Genomic DNA, 25,635 nt, shown 5'->3' on the forward strand with positions numbered 1-25,635 from the left:
GGGGCAATAAATATGAGGCCACTTCCTCAGGAAACATTTGATTTTTATAGATATCATACTTCTTTTCAAATAATGTATAGTATAGCTTCTCCTAGGACTTAAAGTGGGGGGTGGGGGTGTTGCCATACCACTTCTACATTTTCTGTCCATATTCTAATCTATTTTTTGGTGCAGAAAGAGAACTAATTTGGTGTTTGCTTATTTTGATGACCCAAAACAAAAAAAATGAGTCGCAAACTCCATTAATGGAATGCAAAGGTCTGGTTCTGCATGAGATTTATTCTGCTTTAGTTCCGTACTATACCATTCTTATCAAACACAGTTGGATAGGAAAAAGGGAAAAAAGTCACCAGTGAAAAATACTTAAAATACTCTTTAGGCATGAGAAATGGGTGGGTTAAAACAATGGACTGTTCTCTGGAGAGAATACTTAAGTATACTTAAAGCTTTCAACATGCATCCTACGTTTTTCTTAAAAAAGTGTAGTGATTCCAGGTGATCCTCAGAGTTATCATAAAAAATTGATGATAGGATCCAACCTATTCAGTTATTCTAATTCAGTAACAAATTATCAAAAAGCTTCTTTTAAAAAATGAATGTATTTAACTTAGTTTTGGAAAATAATACTTTTAATGGAAGTGATCAATGGACCGAAAAGAGATCTGAAGGATTTAATAATTTCACAGGTATGTGGGGTTAAAGACTTATTTGGACTCAGTTTTTAGGTTGTCTAAAAAGTGTGTCAGGACACCTTTAGCAAGGACAACAGGTATCAGTTGTATTACCTTATTTTCCATCTCTGAATAGTCTGAACGAGAGATGGGTTGGTAGGTAAATATCAGACAGACTCACAGAAAATGGGACTTTAAAAAACAAATGCTCAGTCCTTTCTGAGAGGGGAATGGAATATTAAGAAATCTTTGTTAGGCTCTCATGGCAACTCCAAAAAAATATGTCTGAGTGGTTTTTTTTGTGTGGAAAACTTCTTATGGAAATAATGTTGGACTTCTAATTATGCCCACCGTTGGTAGTGCTTTACCAGCTCCTTGTTTTTCAGTAGAGCTGAATGAGGCTACTGTTCAGCACTTGAGGAATTCTGTCCCTGACTTACAAAAATAAACTTATTGTCAGAACATTATAAAGATAGAAACACTGGATCACACAGTGACTGGGAGATCAAATGGCTGCTCCTTACACGGGCAGTAAGCAGTAGATAACTGTAGTACTGAAGCAAAGGTCCCACAAGGCCAATCCCTAAATTGTGTGGTTAGATTTTGGCAGGAAAATGTAAATATTGAGTAAGCAGATGTAGTATCCATGATTTATATTAATCACTTTGCGTTTATGAAGTTTGAACTTGTGAGCTCAGGAGGCAAAATTTTTATTGTGTTTAGAGAACTTGAGACATGAGTAGTGTGAGAGGCAAATTACCAACCTCCTGTTCTGCAAGTTAGATTACTAATTTTGATGGTTTTCCCATTGTTTTTAATGGTTTTCCCATTGTTCAGTTCAACAGCATGAGACAACTCAAACTGAAATCTAGAATCATTCTGAAGATCTGGTTAGTGTGAAGAAGAATACAAATTGCCTTTGCTTGTTGTGTCACTTCAGAAAACCCCACAAACCAACCATAACTCTGAAAAAGACAGCTCATGCTTAGCAAAACTGTACCTTTATAGTAATAATTCAAAACATGCAACTGCACGTAAGGAAAACCAGTTCTTACCCTTATGGTGCAGTCAGTGTACGTGAATGCCAAGTTTAAAGAAATGAGTGGAGAACTAAATCTTGTAGCTACTTAGCTTGCTTACCATGAAACAGAAACAAAGAAATGCTTTTCTGGAATGTCTTTAAATGATAGAAGAACAATATATAGGAAAGATTTTGCAACTGAGTGTTGCTCCAAAAGTAAAGTTTCTAGAATATAAGAATTTTTTTTTAAGGAGATTGGTCACTGTTTTTTAGAAATAATATTCCATTTTGGGCAAGTTATAACATACATATTACTTCCTTGACTGAGAGATTGTTGTTGTTCCACATTTCCAAAGCTTCCAATAAGTTTGGCTGTCATTTCAACTGAATACAGAAAATGTCTAGACTAAGAGAGAGGAGTTTGCCACAATATTTGTTACAAAAAGTATTACTTTTGTTGTTGGTTTTTTTAGTGACAACTTGGGAAATATTAAAAAAAATCCAGGAAATGTGCAGCTAAAACACATAAAGAGGAAGCTGAATTTAATGTGGAGTTGAGTTTTTGTTGGAGGTTTTTGTAGGGGTTTTGTATTTATTTTCAGTTCAGCTTTTTTCTCAACAGAAACTGGACTTGGCAGATTTTTGCACATGTTCTGTATGTGTAAATGGAGATACTAGACAAGACCTTGTCTGTCCTACGTGTGGGCTGTAGAATGGATGTTAAATCTTTTGAAAATCTAAATTGGCTACCCAGATGTGAAAATGAATGTTTGTAAACGTTAAAAGCAGATCAGTTTATATGTCAGAAGGCAATAATTACCTTTCATTTATTGCTCAGCTCTTTACGAGCCATTGATAAGGATGCCGAGCTCCAGCTGAGCAGGGCTTGTGTGTCCCATATTTAGGTTTGCAGAGATCGTAGAGCCAAAATTCCCAATCGAGCCGGCGTCTGGTTTTAACCGTGCATGGCTGTCCTGTCAGCAGAAAGGAAAATAACACATCTATTTTTAAGTCCGCTGGAATTCCGCAGGCACAAAGCACCTGGTGCGGCTGGCCGTGCCCGAGGGAGCCGCTCGCTGGCCTCTGCTGCCGCCTGCCGGCCGCTTGCGGCACTGCCCTGGGAGCCTGCGGAGTCCTCCGGGAGCTGGGCTTGGAGTGAAAATCACCAGTCTGCACTAGAATGAAGTGTTTCTGTGTGAAATATAACCTCAGTGTTGGTTATCTCACTGTTAGGTAGCTCTGTGGCACACAAGCGGTTTCGAACCTTCAGGTTAAATACTTGTCTCTTCTATGGGCTCATTCAGTAAGAATATTTTCCCATAAATATGATTTCTAAGGCTGTGGTATTGGTTATTGTGACTTTTTTTTTTTTAATCTCAAGACTTGCAGGAAAGCCGTATGGGGGCTTTGTCTCCTGTGCTATATGCTGCTTTAGCCTCTATTACCTGTGTCCTTGGTCAAAGATTTCATGTCTTTAGTCTCACATCACCTAAAGAATAGGGCAGATATTGAGCCTCAAAACGAGTATCACCAAACACCAACACCCAAAGTTTTCAGTTTAGTTTTGCTCTGTTGTTGGGGTTTTAAGTCATATGTTCATAAGTCTAAAGTTCTAAGACTTTAAATATTTAAACTTAGGGAAACAAATGAAATCGGTGTAGCAGTTGTGAGTCTAGTCTGTACACAGACAAAATAAGCCATTGTAATAATAATAATAATAATAATGATAATACTGAGGAGAAGAAGCCATTTCTTTGAGTGGCTTCAGAGCCACTTCAGGACTGATATTAATGGGCTAATCATGGCATTACTTGCCATATACTTGGAGTATCTATGTCTAAACAAATAGACTTCTGCTTGTCACTTGCCAAGAGAGTGTTTTATTCTGTGTGGTGTTGACATGAATACTTCAATGCTTCCTTTATTTCCAGCTCACTAGGAGCTGCCTTGTTCAGAACTTATGTATTTTCAAGGAATGGTTCTTTGCCTGGGAAGAAGGAGCTTCTGGAGGAGGAGTGCAGTAGTGCTGGCCCAGGCACTCAGTGCTGTGTGTTTGGGGCACATGGGTGACAGTGCTCTTTGTCTCCCCAGTCTCTCTGTGAGCCTTACAGTCTTGCTTTAGGGTTTGAATTGTTTCAAAGGATGTATTTCTGTAAAACCCACAAACAACAGAACAACCTAGACCACCCTCAGTCTCTACAGTGTTCATTCTATTTAATTATTATAACACAATATGAATCTTTAGAAGTCATACATAGTTCTTATTTTGTAATTTAAATGACTTTAGATGTCATAATAAGCAATAAACATGCTTTTAGTAAAAGCTTCTTTTGAAAATGTGCTTTAGTCAGATTAAATATTAAGGTGATCTTGAAAACATATCTACAGGACTTCAAAATTGTCATAATTACTTATTTTCTGGTAAGAAGAACACCCAGAAAATTTCCTCCAGATTCTAAGATCTGACCGACCACCTGTGACAGATTATCTTCAAAATGGTTTTGATTAATCTCAAATTTTGAAAGAGATTGTTCTGTTGTATTTTGTTTGTTTCTGTAACCTCTGAGGAATTATAAAGAAGGAATTGGACTGTATATCTGTTAATATTGCAGTATTTTCTTTTCTAGCCCCAGATTTGAGGAAAGACCAGATCAGTTCCGAAGTTAACTACAAACCTCATCCTCATGCTGGTTTCCCAACAGAATTATATTTGCAGGTGCCCAGTCCTCCAGTAAAGAGGTAACCAGTAGTGGCATGTTCCTCTGTGAAAGTTCAAAAATACTGAATGTTGTAATATTACGATGATCAGTATTAAGCATTGAAGAGTTAAGGTATTCAATATTTTTGACAGGCAATTCCTTTTGAATTTTGCATAATTGATGGGTCTAAATTATCTCTGTCTTTAATTTTGATGCTGTCAATGTCACCATTAGGGGATTTTAAACCATCTTACCAGAAAGAGGGATTTAACGTTTTTCTGTTTGGAATTATATGTAACATGCAGTGATTAACCAATTTATGGTTAGTGCAATCACCCCATAAAGCTTTGAAAAGTCTGTCTGGAAGGGGGGAAAAGTTGATTTGTGTTTAGAAGCTGCTGCTGTACCTTGTTGTTTCTAATATGAACACTAAGTGCTCAGTATCTCCTAAAACTCAAGAATCTAAATACAAATTTATCAACTGGAAGTAACATGCAGTATTTGAAAAATGCATGTATCAGAGTCATGAGGATGTTCAGAAGAGAGCAGAGGTCATATCTGACATAGTCCTGAATGTTGAAGGAATTCATCTTGCCTTCTTAGGGCACATTTACATTTCTAATGAAAGAAACTTTGGAGTAATTTAATACAACTTGTACTCCAAGGGCTGTATGTTGAACAGAGCCCAATTCTCTTGTCAGTTTGAATATTTCAGCGGTTTTACCAGGGCTGTGTTTGAAAAAATCCCTGTTATTTGAGCCTTTTCATATGTTTTCAGGGATACTTACATCCTGTGTGATTTTTGTATTTTAGAGCTGAAATGCCTGAGATCAATAGGAAGTATTTCCCATCATCAGTTCTCCAGCCAGTTCTCAAAGAGATTGTGAAGTCAGACAACAGGAACAAGGCGAACGAGGCAAACTCTTCCGAGTGGCTTCACACAGAGAGGTTTGAGAAGGTGAACGTGCCGGTGTATTGTGCAGACAGCGTGCCCCACCCCTTCCCAGACAATGCCTGTGGCAGGAAGCCGATCCACAGCGACTTTCCCCCCCCTGCCCAGCCGCAGTCTCACCACACAAAAACACTGGGTCCCAAGGTGGGGCTGGTGCCCTGTGCGCCTCAGACCCTGCCGGAAAGGCCGGCGGTGCTGCCCGCCCCTCCCAGCGAGCACGCCGGCCACCCCCTCCGAAGGGCGGAGCCCCTCTGGGTGCCTGAAGCCGTGTACCAGAACATTCCTCCCCCCTTACCTCCGAAGAAATACGCTCTGAGCACTTTGTCAGGAGCAGAGAATAACTCGGCAGTGGATGTAAAATCACCGGAAGCGTTGCAAAATAGTCCATTAAGGCAAACAGGTGCACCTTCAAAATCTGCATCAGAAGCAAGCGTAGTCCCAGCTGAACAAAGGCTTAAAGAGCCCTTTCCAGGGAACGAAGTGTTCGTTCATAAACCGGATTCTCCACCTCGCTTATCAGTTAATGAGTTCTGGACTGTGTCTGAGAACATGCTAAAGAAAGGATCCCGTCACACGGGACCCAGCCCTGGCTATGCGGATGGGAATGACAGCGTGTCCCTAACCACTTACTTCTCGGTAGACAGCTGCATGACTGACACCTACAGGCTCAAGTACCACCAGAGGCCCAAGCTGTATTTTACAGAGAGTGGAAGCTTCCACAAGGAGAAGCATCCTCCAGCAGCTGGAGTAGATCTGAATGCCACATACCCTGCCACTCTTGAGCCCAGGCATCCCATCCCCGAACAGAGGTACAAGGCAAATGCAGAAGGAATACACTGCAGTAGATAGGTTCTTCAAGAAAGCCACACCTGGATCTGACTTGGGCATTTCATGTAGTCTGTAAAGGGTCACAACCTTGAGCATGTGTGTGTGTGTGTGTGTGTGTGTGTGATAACCAGGTACCCAGCTGACTGCACTTTGCTTGGGAGTTGTGACTGTTCAAATGAATATGCAAATAGAAGTGAACAGAGGAGAAGAGGTGCTAACTTGTGGTTCCTTTGATTTGTTACTCTAGTTGCCTTAATGCTTACCTCTGTTACTCAGCTTGTCTTCTACAGTTTGTATTCAGAGTGGTCCCTTGAGGAGTGCACACCTTGCAGCAGCGGGATTGGCTGGATGTTACTGATTGTGTAAGAAGATCTAGTTAGCTGCAGTGTAAGAATTGTTCCTTCAGACTGTGGTCACTACGTTCTCAGACTAACAAAAGGGATAAACATGCTACCACAACTAATGCAGTACCTGTAGTCATAATAGAGCAGTATTTGTCCTCAGAGGTAGCACGAGGTGACACGGTTTTTTCAACTGATGTCTCTCAGAGTCTGTGCTTTCACAAACCTTCAAGTGTCTTTAATGCAAGTTTACCCAGAGGATTTATTTTTTATTTGAAAAGCCTTAATAATAATAATAATTCTTTAAAACCTGTTCTTGTTTGCAAGTGTTAAATGAGACTTTCAAAGGGAATTGAAGTAAACTGCAGTAATACTGTCCTGTTAATACCCCTGCTCTTAGTGTACGTTTTTAAGCACATTTATCAGATTTGTTCACCCTTTAAGCTATATACTTTACCTTATTAAATTTAACTTCATAAGTTACAAACCAGTATAACAGAATAGGATGCTAATTTTAAATACAGACTTATCATGAAACTACGAAAGATTAATTTTATAACATTTTAGAAGTAATTACTGCTTATGTTCAGTTCTGACTTATTCTACAATTGCATGCAAAGTCAATGCTGCTATTTATTAAACTCCCCTTTTTTATTCAGCTTGACATTTTGGTTCATGGGGATCACACATTTGTTTGGGTTTTTTTTTACTAACATGTTTTCCCATTTGGAACAGTCCTACATATGGAAATGGTCTGCATTAGCAGATCAGGCTGAATGTGCAGCCATTCAGACTGGTGGCTAAGGGGCCATGGGAAGAAGAAGTTCCTCTTTCTCTGCTCCGTCCCTCAGCCTCCAGTTTTGGCAGCTCTGGAATTTACCTTGTCTTTTGTTAACCTGACCTAATCTCCGTAACAAGGAGGAAGATTTATTTGGCTTTTATTTGGTTAGTTAAATCAGTGCACAGAACCATCTAGTGAGTGCTGAGGCAGCGTCAGCAAAGCCTGACACAACCCAAAAAGGCAAAATTTTTCTATTATTCACATTAGAGTGTTAACTTGTGGTGCTGCTGATTACACCTAAACATCAATGCCTTTTATTTATTAAAATAATGCAAGAAGGTAAAATATGCATAATAAACATTCTTACTTGCACTGTTAGTCAGGAAGACTTTTTTTTTTTATGTGTATAACCTTATGTACATGTGTTTTAGTGCTTCAACCAAATGATGGCAATTGTTTAGCACAATTATCCAAGGTAAACATTTAAACAGTAGTTTTGGTTATTCTGCAGCAAGGTCAGGTTTTTTTCCTTTTAAATGACATGTACCTTACAGTAGAACTGGAACATTATATATATGCAACAAACCAGGTATCTCAGATTAACGTTCTTTCTACCTTGATCAAAATTTGTTGTAGCACTTGGGGAAAAAAAATTAATTCTAGAATTTATAGTGAAAATACTATGCATGTTTATGTATGGCTGCTAGTAAACAGCAACTTAAACAATGATCCTTTTGTAAGAAAATCAGTTGAATACAGAAGAACGCTAAAAAAGAACTTGAGTGATTCCTACTGTAATATTTTTGAGAGATTTCAGAACCTGTAAATTAAACTTTTCTAGTTCATCTAGCCATGTTACATAATACACAGAGCCAGTTAAGTACAACTGTCCCCTAATACCTGTGTAAAAACGAAGATTATTGGAATTTGTAAATAATGTATAATTTGTAAAATGTTTTGCAAAAAAGAAAAAAAATCTTGTATTTGAAATGACAGTATTTTTATGTATGGATAGCACAGCAACAACTGTGAATGATGTTAGAACACTTATTTTTAAACATGCATAGCAATGTTGATACTTCTGTACCAGGAGCAATATGAATGCCTCTTACTGATACCAATGAACTCTGCTCCCAGTAAGCACAACTGGTAAACTCCTCTCTAAAGTAGCTGCAGTAACTTAGGTGTACTTCAGTCTCCTCGCTTAGCTTGAAACAATCTTATCAGACAACTTTCTCTGTGTTTACCAGGTATTTAATGATTAAATAGACAGCTAATCAAGGCACCTTCATTTTTATATTTGACTCTGCACTCCATGTATGTATGTAATATTTGCTAACTAATATGTGATAACTTGTTTTAACTTACCTAGGGTGCCTATTTATTTTTTTATAAATGTCCCCCTCGAGCTATAGATTTGTATAAGAGCCTAGACAATTTTTGTAACAGTAAAGATATTAACAAGTCTTGTAATTAATATATTTTTCAGTCTTTAGAATTATTTTCCTGCAAAGTTCTGCTTGTTCAAAATACCAAGATAAAAATTTAAAATCTTTGCTGTCTGTTCTTTTTGTGTTCCACGTTTAAAAAAAAAAGAAAAAGTTGGCTTTCCAGAACTACATTTTTAAAGCGACAGATAATGCTGCTAGTGATGGTTGGAGGTTTTTGTGGAGATGGGGTTTTGAACAGTACTCTTTTGAACAGTAAAATTAATCTTCTGAACTATTTTATAAAGCTGTTAAATAGATTAAACTTTTAAAGTAGCTATGAAATGCATAAAGCAATTTTTATACCACAGTCCCACAGACTGGGTGACAAGTGATTGACCAACACATGAGCTACCTTACTATCTTTACTAGGGATAAGCAAAAGTTGCTGGGATCTGTGTACTCTGGAGCCTCCAGAGTATGTGCCTATGGAATAGCTTGAGCCCAGTGCAGCACAAGCCTGCACTTTGTTAGCTCTTAAGTTTTCTGAGATAAGCAAAACCTTTTGTGTCAGATCTAGCTGAAGGAGAAAACTAACTTAGTGGAAGATGCCTTAAAATTCAACTTTCTAAGCCTTAATAGCCATTAAATCTCACCTGTCTTCCTTATCAAAAGAGAACTGGAGCAACATTACAGTCCTTTCCTGATAGGCTCTTCCCTGCAGCTTTCACTTGCGATACCATGCCAGAGGGGGAGGAAACAAAAGGTAGTGAATGCAGTGAACTTGTCTCTTTAATGGCCCCATTTGAAAAACTAGAACCCCCCTTCTTCTGTTTGTGAGAATGCAATCATAGTTCAGGGCTCCTGTGCACCTTGAGTCAAGATCTCTGAAGTCACTGATCTCACAGGTACCAGCAGCCAAGATCATAAATGCAGGTCTGACACATGAAACAAACCACTGCCAATAGCAAAATTGTCTCAACAATCAAAGAAAAATAAAAGGAAAGAGCTTATGTCCACTTTTGCATCCCAAATCCTATTTAACATGATCCTGGCCCATTTTCTTTTAATGTGTGGGAAGACACTGAACCACTCTGCACTTCCAAGTCTCTCCAATCTAGTTATTTTGTTAAATGTATTCCTGGGAAAAAATACCAACCAAGCATGGATTGTACTTCTCAGGACTAGAAATTAGTATTCCCAAGGGAAAAATACCAAAGAAAACTGAACCCCCTTCATCCATAGCTGGAAGACTCTCTTCCCCCAAACCTCCCCCGGCAAAAAGCTCCATCTATGTGCTCAGCTTCTGTTTCTTTCTCCAACGACTGCAAGAGCCTCGTGCCTGTAACATGGGTTTGAAAGTCTCCCTCTCGTGTGACAGAGGAAATTGATGTTGAAACCTTTTAATTATCTATTACTGTCTACTTTATAGCCATCCATGGAAGGTGAGGAGGAGGGTTCTTTATGTGTCATCTGCCAGTGACTCAAGGCTGCTCTTGTCAGCTCCTCCTAAGCATTTTCTAGCAAGGAGATCAGAACCAGATTTATCTTAATCAGTAAGTGAGGACAGGACGCTGCTGCTGGGTTAAACACGGGCATGTTTATACATGCATGTATTTATATGTATAAATATTGAGCCTGAGCAGGCGCAGGAACTGCCAAAGCTAAAGAAAGAAGAAAGACATCATACAAAACCAACCAGCCTCAACCCATCAGAATTAACTTTTTGGAAGTAAAACAGCTGGCTAAGCTTCATCTGTTGAAGGAACAGATGATGCTCTAACTTCAGTGTACACAAGAGCTGGGTTTTATTCTCAGCCACTCTGCAGGGCGTCCTTTCAGTAGATTTTACTCAAACAGTGCATACTTCCATTTCTGCACAGGAAGCCTTTAGGTACTAATCACAAAAGCACAGTCAGTCTGCCTTACGTGACCTTTAAGGCACAGTTTAGGACACACAAACAAGATACAGGTAAAACCTGAACAGTAACACTTGTGACACACAGAGATCTCTTAAGATACAGTGTATAAAAATGTGCCTCCTCCATAGAGACTCCACTAGAGTCTTGTCCCCAGTTGTTTATCGCGCACAAATGGTCCTCCTCTTCCACCGCCTGTGTTCATAAGGTGCGGAATAGGTGAGAATTCCCTTGGTGGGAATGGCCCTACAGGGAACAGAAAAGGTCTAGTTACACTCATAGTGCTGCACAGCCCTTCGGAAGATACTGACCTGTAAGGAGCATCAACCACACCTCCCGAACAGAGAGCGGATAATAAATCTCGCAAACAATTAAATAAAGCTGAGGGTGGCTTGGAATTAGTTTCCAGATTCCTGAGAGGCATTTGTGCTTCCGAGGCCTTCTGAGGCGGGGCTGTGGGAATGCCAAGGCTGTTCCCGGGGCCCACTGCTGAAGCGCAGCCTTCCCTCCACGGGGCACAGCCTGTCGGGGCTTCCCGACCGACTGACAGACCGACCGACAGACCGACCATCCCCGAACGCCGCCCCTCACCTGGGCCGCGCCCTCAGGGCAGCAGGTAGATAAGCAGGAAAAGTGCCAGGTCGAAGAGGATGAAGAGCCACAGGTCCAGCCAGTAAGACTGTCCCGACAGGGATCGTGACAGCACCCGCCCACCATCCTCCTGCTCCCGCTCCTGCTGTTCCTGTTCCTGTTCCTGCTCCCGCTGCCGCCGCCACGCCGCCGCCTCCATCTCCTCGGCGGGCTGGGAGAGGATCGCGCGGCGACCCCACCGCGCAGGCGCCAGTGACTCTTCCGGGTGCGGCGCCAATGACAACGGAGCGCACGTACCGCGGCCACACCCACGGGATCACGCGAGGCGGCCCCGCCCCTGCCGCCTCAGGCACCGCCCGCCATTCCCGCCTCAGGCACCGCCCCGCCCCTGCCGCCTCAGGCACCGCCCCGCCATTCCCGCCCCAGGCACCGCCCCGCTATTCCCGCCTCAGGCACCGCCCGCCATTCCCGCCCCAGGCACCGCCCCGCCCCTGCCGCCTCAGGCACCGCCCGCCATTCCCGCCTCAGGCACCGCCCCGCCCCTGCCGCCTCAGGCACCGCCCCGCCCCTGCCGCCTCAGGCACCGCCCGCCATTCCCGCCCCAGGCACCGCCCCGCCATTCCCGCCTCAGGCACCGCCCCGCCATTCCTGCCTCAGGCACCGCCCCGCCCCTGCCGCCTCAGGCACCGCCCCGCCATTCCTGCCTCAGGCACCGCCCCGCCATTCCCGCCTCAGCCCCCTCCATTCCCGCTTCAGGCACAGCTCTTCCATTCCCGCCTCAGGCACCGCCCCGCCCCTGCCGCCCCAGGCACCGCCCCGCCATTCCCGCCTCAGCCCCCTCCATTCCCGCTTCAGGCACAGCTCTTCCATTCCCTCCTCAGGCACCGCCTTGTAGGGGTGGTGAAGACGTTGGACGTGGAGAGGATTCCTGCTTGTCTCTCTGTTGCTGGGAGAGGCGGTGCTTGTGGTGGCTCCCCTTGGGCTGGTGACTGACATTCCTGCCTGGATGCTGCTGGCTGCTGCTGTTGTTTGTCAGGTGAGATATGGACATTGGGGAAGAGCCGGCAGTCAGTCCTGTCAGACCGTGTTGGTCTTGTCCTGCCACCTGTGCTTTGGCTTGTGTGGAAATAAACATTCACGAGTTCATCCCGATGCCGTTTCTTGGAAAGCAGACGTTTAGGGATATCGTGTTGTGAAGAAGTTTAGGAAAATTGAAATTGTTTTAAGATACACTCCTCTCCTTGAAGTTAGCTGGAGCTTGTGCACTGAGCAAACATGGAAAAGTTCATGTAGATAGTGTATTCTGTGTGCTTTATGTGCATAACACACAGCTGAAGAAGTAAATAAAAATAAATGAAGCGGCACACCCTGATGCCACACTTACAGCTGGGATGTGCCACCCTCAGCCCTTCCAGTTCACTCCATATTGAAATCAGGACTACTACTTTCATGTCCAGAAGAATGACCAGAAACCCATGAGTATCTGAAACAAATCCTTTCTCTTGGCAGCTATTACCCCTTTTTAGCCTCAAATTAAGAGATAAGGCAGAATGCAAACAGGTGCTTCTGAACAGAACTTACTTCTCTTAAACAACCACTTGTGTGTAGCAGTTTTCCTTAATAAGTTCTGTCAATAGAAATAAAGATGGATTTGTCTTTATGTAGCAAGTATTGGTTAAGCATGTGTTGTAGATGAAGCATATTAGAGATTTGGGCCGAAACAAATAGTACTTCCCTTTTAAGCCTTGTCCCCATCTGTATTACCTCTCGGTTTTCCTATCCTTTTGCACAATGTTAAATATACAGAGAAACTGTTTCTCAGTATAAATACCTTTGTAAGGAAACTTAAGTTTCCATTTGAGAGCTTGTGCAAAAATACTGAAGTTCTGCCTGTGCAAAATAATTTCTGCAGCCTTTTATGTTATGACACTTTGGTAGGACTTGATACAAAAGACATTTTAGCATTTGTTAGTTGGAGTTTGTTTATTCAAGACAAAACAGTAACCTAAAAAATGAGCCCATATTTTCATCAGGTAAACTGCAGCTCGGGAGGTGCTGTGAGGGGATGGAAGGGGAAAACAACACACAGAGGATGTGTAGAAAATGGTCTCTTATTGTTTCTTCATTCTGGTGCAGTTCTGTGTGAAGTGCTTAGCCCCTTTTGAAGAATCTCTTGGACTCAACTCCTTCATACACGTAGGTCTGTTAAGAAATCAGGAAGGAAAATCAGTGGCTGGAATTGCAAAGTTTCATTTCCCAGATACGGTTCAGAGAGTTTTAAATTTCGGTAGGTGACTTGAGAATTTTCACTAAAGATAAATGAGGTTATTTGGCTTGAAGAAAGTATTTTCTACATCTAGAACAGTTCTTAAAACTTTTTCTGTTCGTTTTATTACAAACTTGTGTGCAAATGGCTTCTTAACTCACCTGAACGAGTTCATCACCCACGATTTCTCTGTATGCTTTAAGTACTTTTCCGTTGTCTTTTCTGGTGAATGTGCCCACAAGTTTATTTCCTTCAAGGTTCCAAGCACCCTGTGATGGTAAAAAAGCCCAAATATTTTGCAACAGTTATGACAGTGATTTGATTTAAAGGCTGTAGAATGCTTGAAAGTGAAAAAAGATTAAAACAGTATAATAATGCTTTTTAGAAAGGCTGTGAAAATGAAATTTTAATAAAACTATTGGTTTATTTAAATGCATAATAGCCAAGCTAGGTGTTTTTTACTGGTCAATACAGCTTATTTTAATTAATTGTATCAACAGAGAAAATTTAATTTCTTACAAATACCCACTCTGCACTCTAGGTGGTGGACTTGAGTATTGGAAAAAGTAAAATTGCAAATCACCTTCATTTTGTCCTGTGAAAATTGCTACTTGCTCTGCTTTTTGGGCTCTCACTGGAACCCTGAGATCCATGTGCAGTGTTGAACCATTAACAGTAAACACTCCCTTGTGCTTTGGTGTATAAGCTGCAAGCATTCCTGAGCAGTCAGGTTCAGTGAAATTTAAAGTAATTCAAAAGTAAAATTTAAATTAAAAACTAGGAAGACAAATTATTCATCTTGAAGCTGCACTTCATTAAGTTATTATCACATAATAAATACTGAATTATGTGGAAAGACTCTTACGGAAAGTTCAGTCCCATCAGCCAGGCTGTACTCAAAGTTCACTCCCAGAGTGAATTCAATCTCTATGTTTCGGAAGTTGCTGGCTTCTTTGACGGTAAATTTGTTCCCATCTTGTTGGATGGTGATCTTCAGATTATCATGGGCTCCCAGCTTTCTTTTCATCATGCCAATACCTAGAAAAATCAGTTAACATAAATCAGAAAAAAACCTCAAACCTTTAGAGCATCGTATTTGTCCCTTTTTAGTGAATTCTATGTGTCCAAGTGAGTTTATTCCAGCATTCTGGAATAACCCAGAATGACACAAACTTTTGTCTTTCAATTTTCATTGAGACCATATTCACTGGTACACATATAATACAAATCACTGTCTAACTGGAGTGGTTATGTTTATATCCATATAATGCACAGTTTGTACAAACCTAAGGGTGTTAGAATTACTTGAAACAGGCGTTTCTCTGAAATTGAAGAATGATGGTTTCCTCCCCGTGTAATTTTTAAAGTGGTTTAATGCTGTCAAAATAATATTCCAGCTATAAAATTCTGTTTAAAGTTTATCCATTCAAGTTGTCTGAGCCTTTCCCTCAAATCTAGATTTTCTTCTGCTGAAATAAATTTGGAATTAATTAAAGTACTTAAGATTAACACATTGAAATTAAAATCAGAATGTTTCTCAGCATCTTCCCCTCCTGCCCCAGAATGTTTTGAAAACAGATGCAGGGGCAGAACTGCCAAGAGTGAAAGGACAGGCTGCCCGAAGGTAGTTCTCAGACAGTTTGAGTTTGTATTCAGCTGGAGTGGTATTTTTCCTGCAGAAGGGGTTGGAAAAGCAAGCCTTACCCATTGCCTCCATGAACTTCTCATAGTTCTCGTTTCTGTCGATTTTCCAAGTCCCGTCGAATGCCATGGCTGTTCCTGCAGGAGGGCTGCTCTGCAGGGACAAGTCTTTGCAAAGGGAATTTATGTACTGCCTTATCTTCAGAGCAATTTACAGGATGATGTGGCTGAGTAAAGCTCAACAGATGCACTGACCTCTTCAAGGAGAAGTTTCCTGTAGTTTGATCAAATTCCCAGTCCTAACCACACTGTTTGCTCAATCTGCCCCCAGATTGTGACAGTATCTTTATTGCTCATCTCAATTACAAATTGCTAATCTATTTATTCTATCCACCAAGTGCAGTAAAAAATCAGGTGTCTAGTGAAAGTAATAATTAAACTAACAGCATTTCTTGACATTCGTATCCTGGTTGCATCTTCAGCTTGTGGAAGAGTCTTTATGCAACTGGAGGTGATATTATTTACCCAACAAAACAAACACAAATCTCTACTTTTTCCATTATGATTTGGTTGGGGTCTGTTCTGCTCAACATAACAAGTGTGGGGCAGAGGATTTACTGAATGTCTGCAGGTTGTTTCAGAAAACTCTCCTCTTGCTCCCTGTCTAACACTGAGCTGTGAAAATTGGGATGGTAGTGCCTATTCATGTGATCACTTGTTAATATATTTAGTTTAAATTCTCAGCAGCTTCTACAAATTTTCTTCAGTATAACACATTCAGTGGAGAAACCAGCCAGATGGAAGGTGTTCAGGCTGTTTGCTCCGAATGGTGATGAGGGAAGTATTTCACAATGTGCATTTCACAGTAACAGTTAGGTCTCTGTGTGTAGTTTCCACATAAAGTTTTTTTCCACAATTTCATGCAGTTTTTGATCACTTGAATAACTCAAAAAGTGTTTTAGCCCATGCCCTGTGCTGTGCCAATCATGCATGCCCATCTTTACCCTTCAGCCAGCTCATAAAATGGGCAAAGTTCATTCTAAGGGTAAGATTATCTGTTTTTAGTGTGCAGGTGTGTATCTTGACCATTGTAGTTATCACTGTCATTCTTATGTTTTCTGTGTAGTATATATACTTAAACAAAAATACCCAGTGTCAAGTTATAGTTCATCCAAGCTGTTGTTACATAACAAAACTCTCTTTACAGTCTTTGCAGAAAGGTTCTTTCTGGAAGTGGTTGTAGTACAGCTTCTGCTGTATTTCGTAGAAAATTGAGGCCTAAAATGATGGGAGTTGCTCAATATGACAAAACATGACTTTGGTTTTCCACAGGTACTAGGATCATACAATATACACTTCATTTAGAGTTCTTCTGTCTTCCTATAATAGCTGGTTTTCCTTCTAAAATCACAATTAAAATCGGTTTTATAGATTTTTTTTAAATTTTAGTTGGAATATTCCACAGCCCTTTCCCTTCTTCAGTCTCCCTCTTCCTTGTGCGGTTTTCAGAACTACAACATTTTCTTCAATGGTGCACTGAAATCTTGTTTTCTAGTATTGCTGGTTTTATGACAGTTTTGAAAGCTAAGAGTGTGTTCTTGGCTTTGTGGCTTTCTTCAACGTGCCAGCTTCAGAACACTGAAAATGGACAATCTTATTAACTTTGAAGTTTGATCTTTAGATAAGGTAGCTGGGAATAAATTATTAACTTATATGATCATGCCAACCTCATCCTGCCAATCTGTGATCATCATAGCAACCTGTATTGTAATGGCAGTTGACAATGAAGTTCCAAAGATCAGGGTGACAAAAAGGCTTTTGCAGTGGGTTGTATTCATCCTTCTTGTTTCATGGCTTGTATTCGAGTTGTTCTGACTAAAATTAGCTGGGACAGTAGAACTCTTGGGTTGGTTAAGGCTTGGGGCCAGCATAAACATAATGTACTCATGAAAATATTGATTTGTGTAATATTATATAATAAGAGAGATTAATTCCTGATACAACCATGCAGATTGAGTGTGCAGTATTTATGAGTGTTTTCTACTGAATGATTCTTCATTATGTCTTGGGATGGATTGCAAAGGTGGATTCCTTCCTGTGAAGTTTCACTAAGCATTCGAACCCCAATATTCAATTTTATATCGATGTGATAAATAGACAATTCTACACCAGTAAAGCCAATTCAAGAATAACAATGGGTGGCCTAGCAACCAGGAGCCTAACTAATGCCATCTCCTGGATAAATAATTTTAAAGTACATATTGCAGTGAGGTGTTGCATTGCAGCAGGATTAGATCCTACTTGAGCTAGATGTTGTCCCACTCCAGCTGCCTGTTTGCTGAATTTCTGGTTTTATTCTCGTTCAAGGAGAATCTCCTGGATGCTGCTAATGTGAAATCTGTTCAGCAAGAGAATTCAACATTTGAGGATTACCTAGAAATTTTCAGTGAGTATAGATCCATTTGTGTGATTAGTAGTGGGCTGTGAGTCTTAAAACTTACTCTTAACTGTCTGTATACACTGCTTTTTAATTCCTGTGTAATCGTTCTGATCCATAAAGTGCTGCATTTTTGAGAGTTTTTTATTGCAGTGAACCGAAGTGCATGAGTTAATAATAAGATCCAGGTTGAAAAAATCTAGAAGCAAAATTTAGGATTAAAACAGTAACCACGCTGGTATTTATCAGTTATTGTATGCTAAAATCATGCTGTATGTATGAATCCTAGGATTATGTAGAATAATAGAATCTGGCCTTGTTTCAATGAAGAAAGGGTGACAGTGAACAACTGCCAATAAAAATAAGTGTGCTTTTCCAGAAAAGGTTATAAGAATCTCTGAGTATTAGTGCCATTTGACACTTGCCACATAGAGACTGATATGCCAGTTGCCCCATGGGGCTTTTTGTCAGGCTTTTCTAAGGGTAGTTAAATTTTATATCTGAATATTCCTGTATTCCCCAATTTCTTTTTGTTTAGAAAATGAAATGTGATCCTAGGGTGAGGTCAAGTTGTACAGTATTGAAAGTCTGCATTGGTCATTTTGGTTTCTCCAAAATCTGCACTGAACTTTTAGCTCGTTTCAACATAACTTTTTTGCCTATTGTAAAATCTTTCTCTTGGTTATAATATAGTTCCAAACCCCACGAAAGGTTATTGTGATTATCTGGATTAGTGGCTTGAATCTAATTTCATCTGTAAAATAGAGAGCTTCAGAGTTGTTCTGAGTGCAGCATTATAGGAGGAGAGCACCCTGTATGGCTAAGATATTTAAATATTTGTATATGCAAAAGGAAAAGATGGTTTCAGTTTAAAATTCTTTTCTTCTTGTCTCATGTAAAAGCAGAACAGACACCCATGTTCTGCTTCTCTTTTCAGCTCAGAAATGGACTTCTTTGTGACCTTGATTAAATTAACCCCTTTACTTATCTGTAAAATGAACTTTCCTTTCATTAAGAAGCTCTATATTATAAAATAAATTGCCAGGGACTTCATTAACTGCAATAAAAGGATTCTGAATGCCTATACGCAAGTGTATCATGTGTAAGCTACTGCTATGATTTAACCATGGATTTTACTCTTAAAATTTGATTGTGTTAAACAAGAGAAACCTGTGTAAACTTTAGATATTTCAGCCATTTTGCAGCCATTATGAACTTGGGGCATTTTTCAACTGAAATGGTTCTAAAGTTCTCTGTGTGCTAAGAAATGCTACTCTTCTCTGAAGGGTTGAAAAACTCAATGACTGTCAGATTCCATAAGTCTGTCCCTAAAGCTTACTATTGGAACAAACTCAATCATGTGTGTTTTTTCCTAAAAATCTTGAAGGGTGAGGTTTCATGGGAATGTGAAATGCAATAGCTGTCCCTACTGTTACTAAAAATCTGGCTGGAGGTAAGAGCTTTTGTCGTTTCCATTTGTTAATGAGGCATCAGAACTGTACAAGAAGAGAAGGACCTCGTGTAATGTTCGTTCACCTCTTCAATAAAAATGCCCTCACTCAAGGTCGTGTTCTTTCCAGGCCTGGGTAAGAAATGTATCCCAGTGCTCCTGCTGAAAACATGGCCACTTCTCAGAAGGGAATTCACATCTTCAGCAGGCCAGAAAGACTGAGCAGGAGCATGACTGGGGTGGTGAGGGGGTGGAAAGGTGTCCCAGCAGCAAATGGTGACCTGATGTTTGTAGATATGCACAGGCAGTTGTGCAGTTGCACTCATAAATTGCAGTTGGTTCAAGCAAACAGTGCTTGTGTTTTGTGCTGAGCTAAATCTGGCCCTTCATAACTTCTTGAATGAGCCTGCTGTTTGTCAGGGATGTACATACTTCTTGGTTTTGCCTAGAGCTAAAAAAAGTCAAGCCAGAAGTGTTGCTGTGGAGGACCTAATAGGCAAAGAACAGCAATTGCCAAGAAGCCCACTGGTCCAGAATTACTTCCAGGATCAGCAATTTATGCATAATGTGGCTTTGGTTGTCAGAAATCATTTTTTTCCACAGTTTTGGTCAAAGTCACTGGGCTGACTATTTATTTCTCTCTTGCAATTGATACCCCCCAGGAACTGATAGATGGTGGCAGAGGATGAGGATACATCTGTGCAACTCTTGTATTTGCTTGTTCTGCTTTCTGTCAGAAATAAACTGGTTTCTGACAGCTCTCAGGAGGTGCAGCTCCAGTGCTCTCTAGTGGTCAGTAGCACTGAATTATTTTTTGCTGTTTTTAAACAAGAGCTGCTTCACTGCTGGGTGCTCGCAGTAGTACTCAGAAGTATCTTGATACTAACAGAGACGTTTTTCTCTTCAGGATTTCTAGGACCTAGAGAAGTTACTATGAAATATAAATTTACAGAAGCAATGGTTTGAATTAGGCATTGAAAATTCCACCTCAATAATATTAATTATAACAAACAGTAAAATTTGACATCATCCTTTTTATTTTAAAAAGCATGAAAACAGTACAAAGAGAAGAATGGAGGAAATAAGTAATAAGCAGCAGTCTGACCACAGAAAATAAGCTGACTCTTATGTTCTCTAGCAGCTGTACAGTAAGTAGGGCTAATGGTTCTCTTAAGTAATGTAACTAGCTTTATTCTAAGAAGTCATAGGACAGTAGCAAGAGAGAACACATAACATTCAGAAGATTTTAATACTGCTTAAAGGCAAAACATAATATACAGAAAAACCCCTTAACCTAGTACAAAAATACTGTGCCCAGAAACTATGTATTTGTTCAGATATTTTTAAAAGGTAGAAGAATACAAATGGACAAACTCAGTGACTAGTGACTGTGATTAAGGTTTTTATTAAACTATAATAGGAATGTATGTTGAAACTATTTACAGTGCATTTCAAACTACATTCTTTAAGAGACACATGCAGGTATCTGCCATGTGAATACAAAGAGGACTCAAATTCTAACTTCAGCTACATCTGTAAGGTACCTTGGGCATCAGTGGGAATAGCTGAACACAGCAAAGAGCAGGTGAGGCAGCTGTCACCAAGGGTAAGGGTTCGGTCCCTCTTTACAGGTAAAAAAAAGGTGGATTTGACCCATTCTTTCGCTTTCTATACAGCTCAACCTAGTTCCCACTGAGGTAAATGGGAATCACATACTTGACTTCAGGTGGGCAGCTGAGCATACATGAGGCCCTGGCATGCCAAGCTCATGCTGTGGAAGTTAGCGGGAACCAGCTATCCCAGAGCATTGTCACATAAATACACATTTATAAACAGCGCTACTTCGATAGGAGTTTCTCTATGGAAACAAACTTCCTTCTGTGGAAAAGAAACTTTCCCGTGCAATTTCCATCCACCGCAATGACCAGGATAAAATATCCTGCTGTCACAATTTGCTGCATTTAGCAAACATCACTAATTACCACACCAGATTCTGTGCTGTTTCTTCTTCCTGTCAAAGTCCAAACAAGCCCTTGTTATTTACCATACTCAGGCCAAACTCATTCTGTTATTCAAGCTCTGATGTTCAAGATTATGTTTCAAATTAGTGCAAGCCCCTGAAGAAGTATGGCAGGTACCTGGGAAATAAAGCTGAAACCTTCTGAAATGTAAACTGCATGTGATTTGACATGAAGGAAAGAACTGCAGCATCAGCGCTAAGACTCTGAACTAATACTGCTATATAAATTTGCTTGAAATACGAGGTCTTTATAACACCTTTAAAAACATATTAATTTATCATGAGTGAGGCGATTTTTTTTCCATAAAAAGTCTCTGCTATCTTCTTATGCCTAAGTGGAAGGGACACCTTCCAGATCACTCCTCAGATTTTAAGGGACTAGACCTGACTCTTCATTATCTTTCTGTATAATGGGCTGGAAAATCAGTTACGTGGTAATTTTGACAAACCTTATGTTTGAATTCAGTAAGTGTGCTGAATTTTTCAGTTCATGCCACTTCCAGGAAAAATGCATTGGATTGGAATTAAAAAGTTTATTTTTACATGCGTGCAATTGTCAGGAGGTGATACATTTAATCAGGCTTAGGTGCTCTCTTCTAAGGAGAAAGCAGTTGATCATCAGTGAAATTAATTGTTTCCTTTTATCAGTAGCTCACTTGTACATGTCCTCTGTGAAGATATGAGTAATCTGCTCTTAAGTATAAACTGCTTCTAATTAAAAATTAACACCATCTCCAAAATCAGCATTACATTATTTCCAACCCCCCCCCCCCCAACTGTGTGAGATACTAGAAAACCTAGGCCTTCTACAGCTAATATTGCACGTGTGGCTAACTTATGGGAAAAGAAATGGTACCTACAGCTCAAGAGCCTCACTGTTATTTGGAATTAGAAGAGGTAGGGTTAATCAGTAATTTTGTGCATGTTAATACAAGTAATTGTTTTCAGAACAGAGAAATAAAAGTGTACTTTAGGCATTAAACTGTACTGTGGAGTGAGTTTGAAAGAAAATATGTTCATATCTGACATCAAGTAGGATACTAAAATAGTTGTCTTCATTGAGAGGAGTATTAAGAATTAGTGGGACAACTTCTTGTACCCAGAGACTTAAATACCAAATGTGACAATAGTTTCAATGGATTTAAGGCTGAACTGACAAAGTGATAAACTCCATTTCACCTGGTTTCTTGTGTAAGCCACACTGATTGTTATAGCTAGACAATATAAATTGGGGAGAATGTGTTTGAGAGCTGACTGAAATAATGAGATACACAGCTCATGATGAAATTAATGACAGCTGCATGGCTGTAATCCACCAGCTGGCTTTGAAAAGGTTGAGTTCTGAAGACAATGAACTTCAAAGCAAGAAACCTGCCTGTAGCCAGGCTAGGTTTGGGGTTTTTTTCCATATTGTCCCCTATCTACATTATGAAAGGAAGGAGCAGTTTCTGCAAGTGACTCACACAAAGCTATGACACAGAACCAGCACACTCTGATTTTGCCTTCAGGCAGAGTAAAACACTATGCAAAAGCTTTGAACTTCATGAAACATAGCACTCTATGCTTTCAAGGTTCTTAAACCAGTAGTTTAAAGGCTTTGGTTTTGTAGAAATATATACAGATACAGGTGTGTTATGATATTTAAATGTTTATGTAGTAGGAACTGTATTTATATGTATATTCCAACATTTATAGTGGAAGAGATTGTGTGGGATAAATGTGTACAGATATGTAATTAAATATATGCACATACTGTATAACTCTTTAAGTGAACCTTTTAAAAAAATGTAACATCATGCCCTTTTTTTCAAGTCAAAGGTATGAATCCAGCACTCCTTTGTAGCATTTATAAATTTAGTTGTAATAAAGCTTTGCTGAACACACAATATGGCGAAGAAATACTGGAATATTAATGTCAAAGTTACTTCACTACACTGATATCATCATAGTTATGTTGTCACCATGAATTACTAACCTCAACCATAATAGCAAGAATACACCTTTATATACATATATTTTATTCCTATTTATATTAAATATGTATCTCATCAGTTAGCATAATAATTATATTTCAGTATCTCAAGCACTCAAGGAAAAGACTATACAAGGACTATGCAAATCCTGAAGCAAAGTTTTCTATTTATGAAAAAGTACCTAAAAACCTTTTTTTGGGGGCTTGTGTTGGGGTGGGCAGGCTGCTGTCATCTGCATACTGTGTATGCATAGAAATACACATGTGGATCACTGCAAAACAGTAGTCCTGGAATTCTTAATGAGTGTTGAAATCCTTTTTTTTTTTTTTTTTTTTTAATTTTGGGGGACAGAATAAGGAGACATTCTTCTGCAGAAAAATGTTTTCAAATTCACAGCTGCAATAATTTATTATTGGTGCTCACTAGAGAAGTTTGAGACAGGACTTAATCAGTGACAAATAATTTAGGTTGGCAGAAATGCTGCTGACTGTCAGAATACCTTATTCTACATATAAAAAAATATCAACTCTGTAACTCAATATCATCAAATATTTTGAAACCTTTGCTTCATCTTTTCTTAGCTTCTGGTATAGTTTATCTAAATGACAACATTGATAAAAAGGGGGAATTTTCCCTGTCTTTCTGACCAGCTCTTACAAGTTGGGGTTGACAATCTCCTGGGAAGAAGAATTTATTGCAATTTCCAACTAGAATTTCCTGCATTATTGTGATAGAACTAAGTTCCCACACTTTAAAGTGCAATGCCAAATGTGCTACTTTTGCCAAATACAATTGCTGATTTTAACTAAAAAAAAAGATTATTACAGATTAAAAAAACTGGAACATTTTGTGTGTTTCTGTGCAGCCAAAGTTACATGTACTGCTACTGCATTTTAGACTGCTGACATTCATCTCCTTGTCCTGTCTACCGAAAGAAGAGTACTCTCCTTGTATTCCTCTTTTGGGATTTGTCCAGTGTGTATTTTTTCTTTAATTGGTTCCCAATTCGAAACCATTTTTATTAATCATCTTCATTTAAATAATACACCAATTTTTTTTTTTTACTAGTGCAAGTTCATTGATTTATTACTTTTCAGAATGTTAATGCCTCACATACAAATGGCAAATCCCTGTAGCACTCTTGGCTATTTTTGCTTTTGGTATTATTCTTTTCCTATTTCTTTAAGACACTATGATTAGTCATTTTTAACTAATGTTAAAAATGACTTTTAAGAGATGTTATCATAAAACTTTTTCTAAGTGGTCATAGCCATAGTAACACTGGCCTGAAGAATCAGTCATAGATGGTCACCAGGAATGTGCCATTCCTGCATCATTCTGATTCAGCTTTTCACCTCTTGCTCTTGCAGTCATTCTCTTCTGTCTGTGATTCAGTCTCTTGGTTAGATGATGTTAAAATCAACTTCCAAATAATGTTAAAAACAGCATACAAAATCAATCCTGTTTTGTTTCCGTTTCTCTGGACGCTTCTTGCAGCTATGGGAGCTGTTCTTCCATGGCAGCCTGTCAGTTACGTTGGAACGTTTCATCAGTCTTCAAGCAGTTTCCATCGGTCACGGATAACTATGACACTTCTTCCACAAAACTCCTAAAACCCCCATTGCCTAGTAATTCACAGGGGTCTTAGAATTTCTTCAGTTGGAATAACACATTTGCTAAGACATCCATCTAATATGGAAAAAACCCAAACCCTACTGAGTGCACAGATTTTGGGGCTTTTTACCTCAGAGCCCAGTTCTGCTTTCTGAAAGAGGTTAGCAATAGTTTATGTTGGAGTAGGCTCCCCTGAGTGAGTCCCAATTTTATCTCTGAACCTCTGGAAAGAGAACAGGCAAGACTGCTCAATAAGTTTATAACATAACATAGCAAGATGGGAAGAGAGAGAGAGAGAAAAGGTGCAAAATGCAGTAGTCTTTCAGATACTGGCCACAACATGATCACTAAACAATTATGTACATCTGTAAAGCGACAGGCTCTCAGGCACAGTCAGTGCCTGCACCAGTACCTTCTTTTGGGGTAGGGTAGCAAAAACTGCCCTTGCAGGTCTTTTTCCATCTCAGTCAGATGTAGTAAAAGAAACATACTGTCTTCACATAATCTCAGCATCTACATGGTCATGCTATATCTTGAAATGTGGAAAAATAATACAGCAGTGGCAAAACGTAAGCCAAATCCGTACAGTGTTCAGCAAAACGCAGTACTCCCCTACTACTGTGTCTCCTACGGGAACTTAAGCTGTGGCGGTTAAAGCAGCGGCTCAGTTCCGTTTGCCTTGATTGCTTTCTCCGTTAATCAGGTTCTTCTCCTGCTGCTCAGCTAAGGCTTGCCATTTCTGCCTGTTTTTTCTGCAGCCATCCAGCAAAGGGGAGCAGGCCTCTGACACGTGTGTTAGGGCCTGAAATAAATCGAGAACATGGAAAACAGATTGCATTCAGTTTTTAATTAAAAATGGAGAATGAAACACATCTTTTGTATTTTTTCAGATTTCTGAATTTAGGGGAAAGACCTGTAGATCATTAACTGCACTGGTTACCTAACACAAGAGCTGGGTGCAGTTTGGACTAGGATCACTTGGTAACTGTAAATCTAAGAACAGT

The 25,635-nt window shown here is 39.8% G+C and overlaps 3 protein-coding genes and 1 long non-coding RNA gene across 13 annotated transcripts in view; 2 read left to right on the top strand and 2 right to left on the bottom strand.

Annotated features, from left to right (window-relative positions):
* The window catches only part of USP53 (ubiquitin specific peptidase 53), a 29,987-nt gene extending 21,138 nt beyond the window's left edge, over positions 1-8,849 (top strand). For both annotated transcript variants that reach the window (XM_010406434.4, XM_010406435.4), the window contains exons 15-16: positions 4,320-4,431; positions 5,205-8,849. In XM_010406434.4, the coding sequence (XP_010404736.3) occupies positions 4,320-4,431; positions 5,205-6,192 (1,100 nt within the window). In that variant the 3' untranslated portion in view covers positions 6,193-8,849. The remainder of the gene's footprint in view (positions 1-4,319; positions 4,432-5,204) is intronic.
* Positions 8,850-12,053: 3,204 nt separating this feature from the next.
* The window catches only part of LOC109145617, a 115,373-nt gene continuing 101,791 nt past the window's right edge, over positions 12,054-25,635 (top strand). For both annotated transcript variants that reach the window (XR_002047093.3, XR_002047094.2), the window contains exons 1-2: positions 12,054-12,266; positions 17,505-17,583. This is a non-coding gene — a long non-coding RNA (uncharacterized LOC109145617). The remainder of the gene's footprint in view (positions 12,267-17,504; positions 17,584-25,635) is intronic.
* FABP2 (fatty acid binding protein 2) lies at positions 13,280-16,040 on the bottom strand. The gene is made up of 4 exons (XM_010406436.3): positions 15,201-16,040; positions 14,362-14,534; positions 13,658-13,765; positions 13,280-13,432 (listed from the first exon to the last, which is right to left on the bottom strand). Exons 1-4 carry the CDS (start codon positions 15,265-15,267, stop codon positions 13,382-13,384), a joined length of 399 nt encoding a protein of 132 aa, XP_010404738.1. The 5' UTR covers positions 15,268-16,040; the 3' UTR covers positions 13,280-13,381.
* PDE5A (phosphodiesterase 5A) overlaps positions 20,039-25,635 on the bottom strand; it is a 106,493-nt gene continuing 100,896 nt past the window's right edge. For all 8 annotated transcript variants that reach the window (XM_019290097.3, XM_019290096.3, XM_010406437.4 and 5 more), the window contains one exon: positions 20,039-25,433. In XM_019290097.3, coding sequence (XP_019145642.1) covers positions 25,296-25,433 — 138 coding nt within the window. In that variant the 3' untranslated portion in view covers positions 20,039-25,295. The remainder of the gene's footprint in view (positions 25,434-25,635) is intronic.

This window comes from Corvus cornix, chromosome 4 (genome assembly GCF_000738735.6).
Source record: "Corvus cornix cornix isolate S_Up_H32 chromosome 4, ASM73873v5, whole genome shotgun sequence".
NCBI classification, from domain to species: Eukaryota; Metazoa; Chordata; class Aves; order Passeriformes; family Corvidae; genus Corvus; species Corvus cornix.

Excerpts from the sequence above, each read along its gene's own strand:
- FABP2 (XM_010406436.3), bottom strand. The coding sequence starts at position 15,267 with ATGGCATTCGACGGGACTTGGAAAATCGACAGAAACGAGAACTATGAG. Across the intron at positions 14,535-15,200 it reads GAAGTTCATGGAGGCAATGG|GTATTGGCATGATGAAAAGA; the intron begins GTAAGGCTTGCT and ends TGATTTTTCTAG. Across the intron at positions 13,433-13,657 it reads TGGGTGATGAACTCGTTCAG|ACCTACGTGTATGAAGGAGT; the intron begins GTGAGTTAAGAA and ends ATTTCTTAACAG.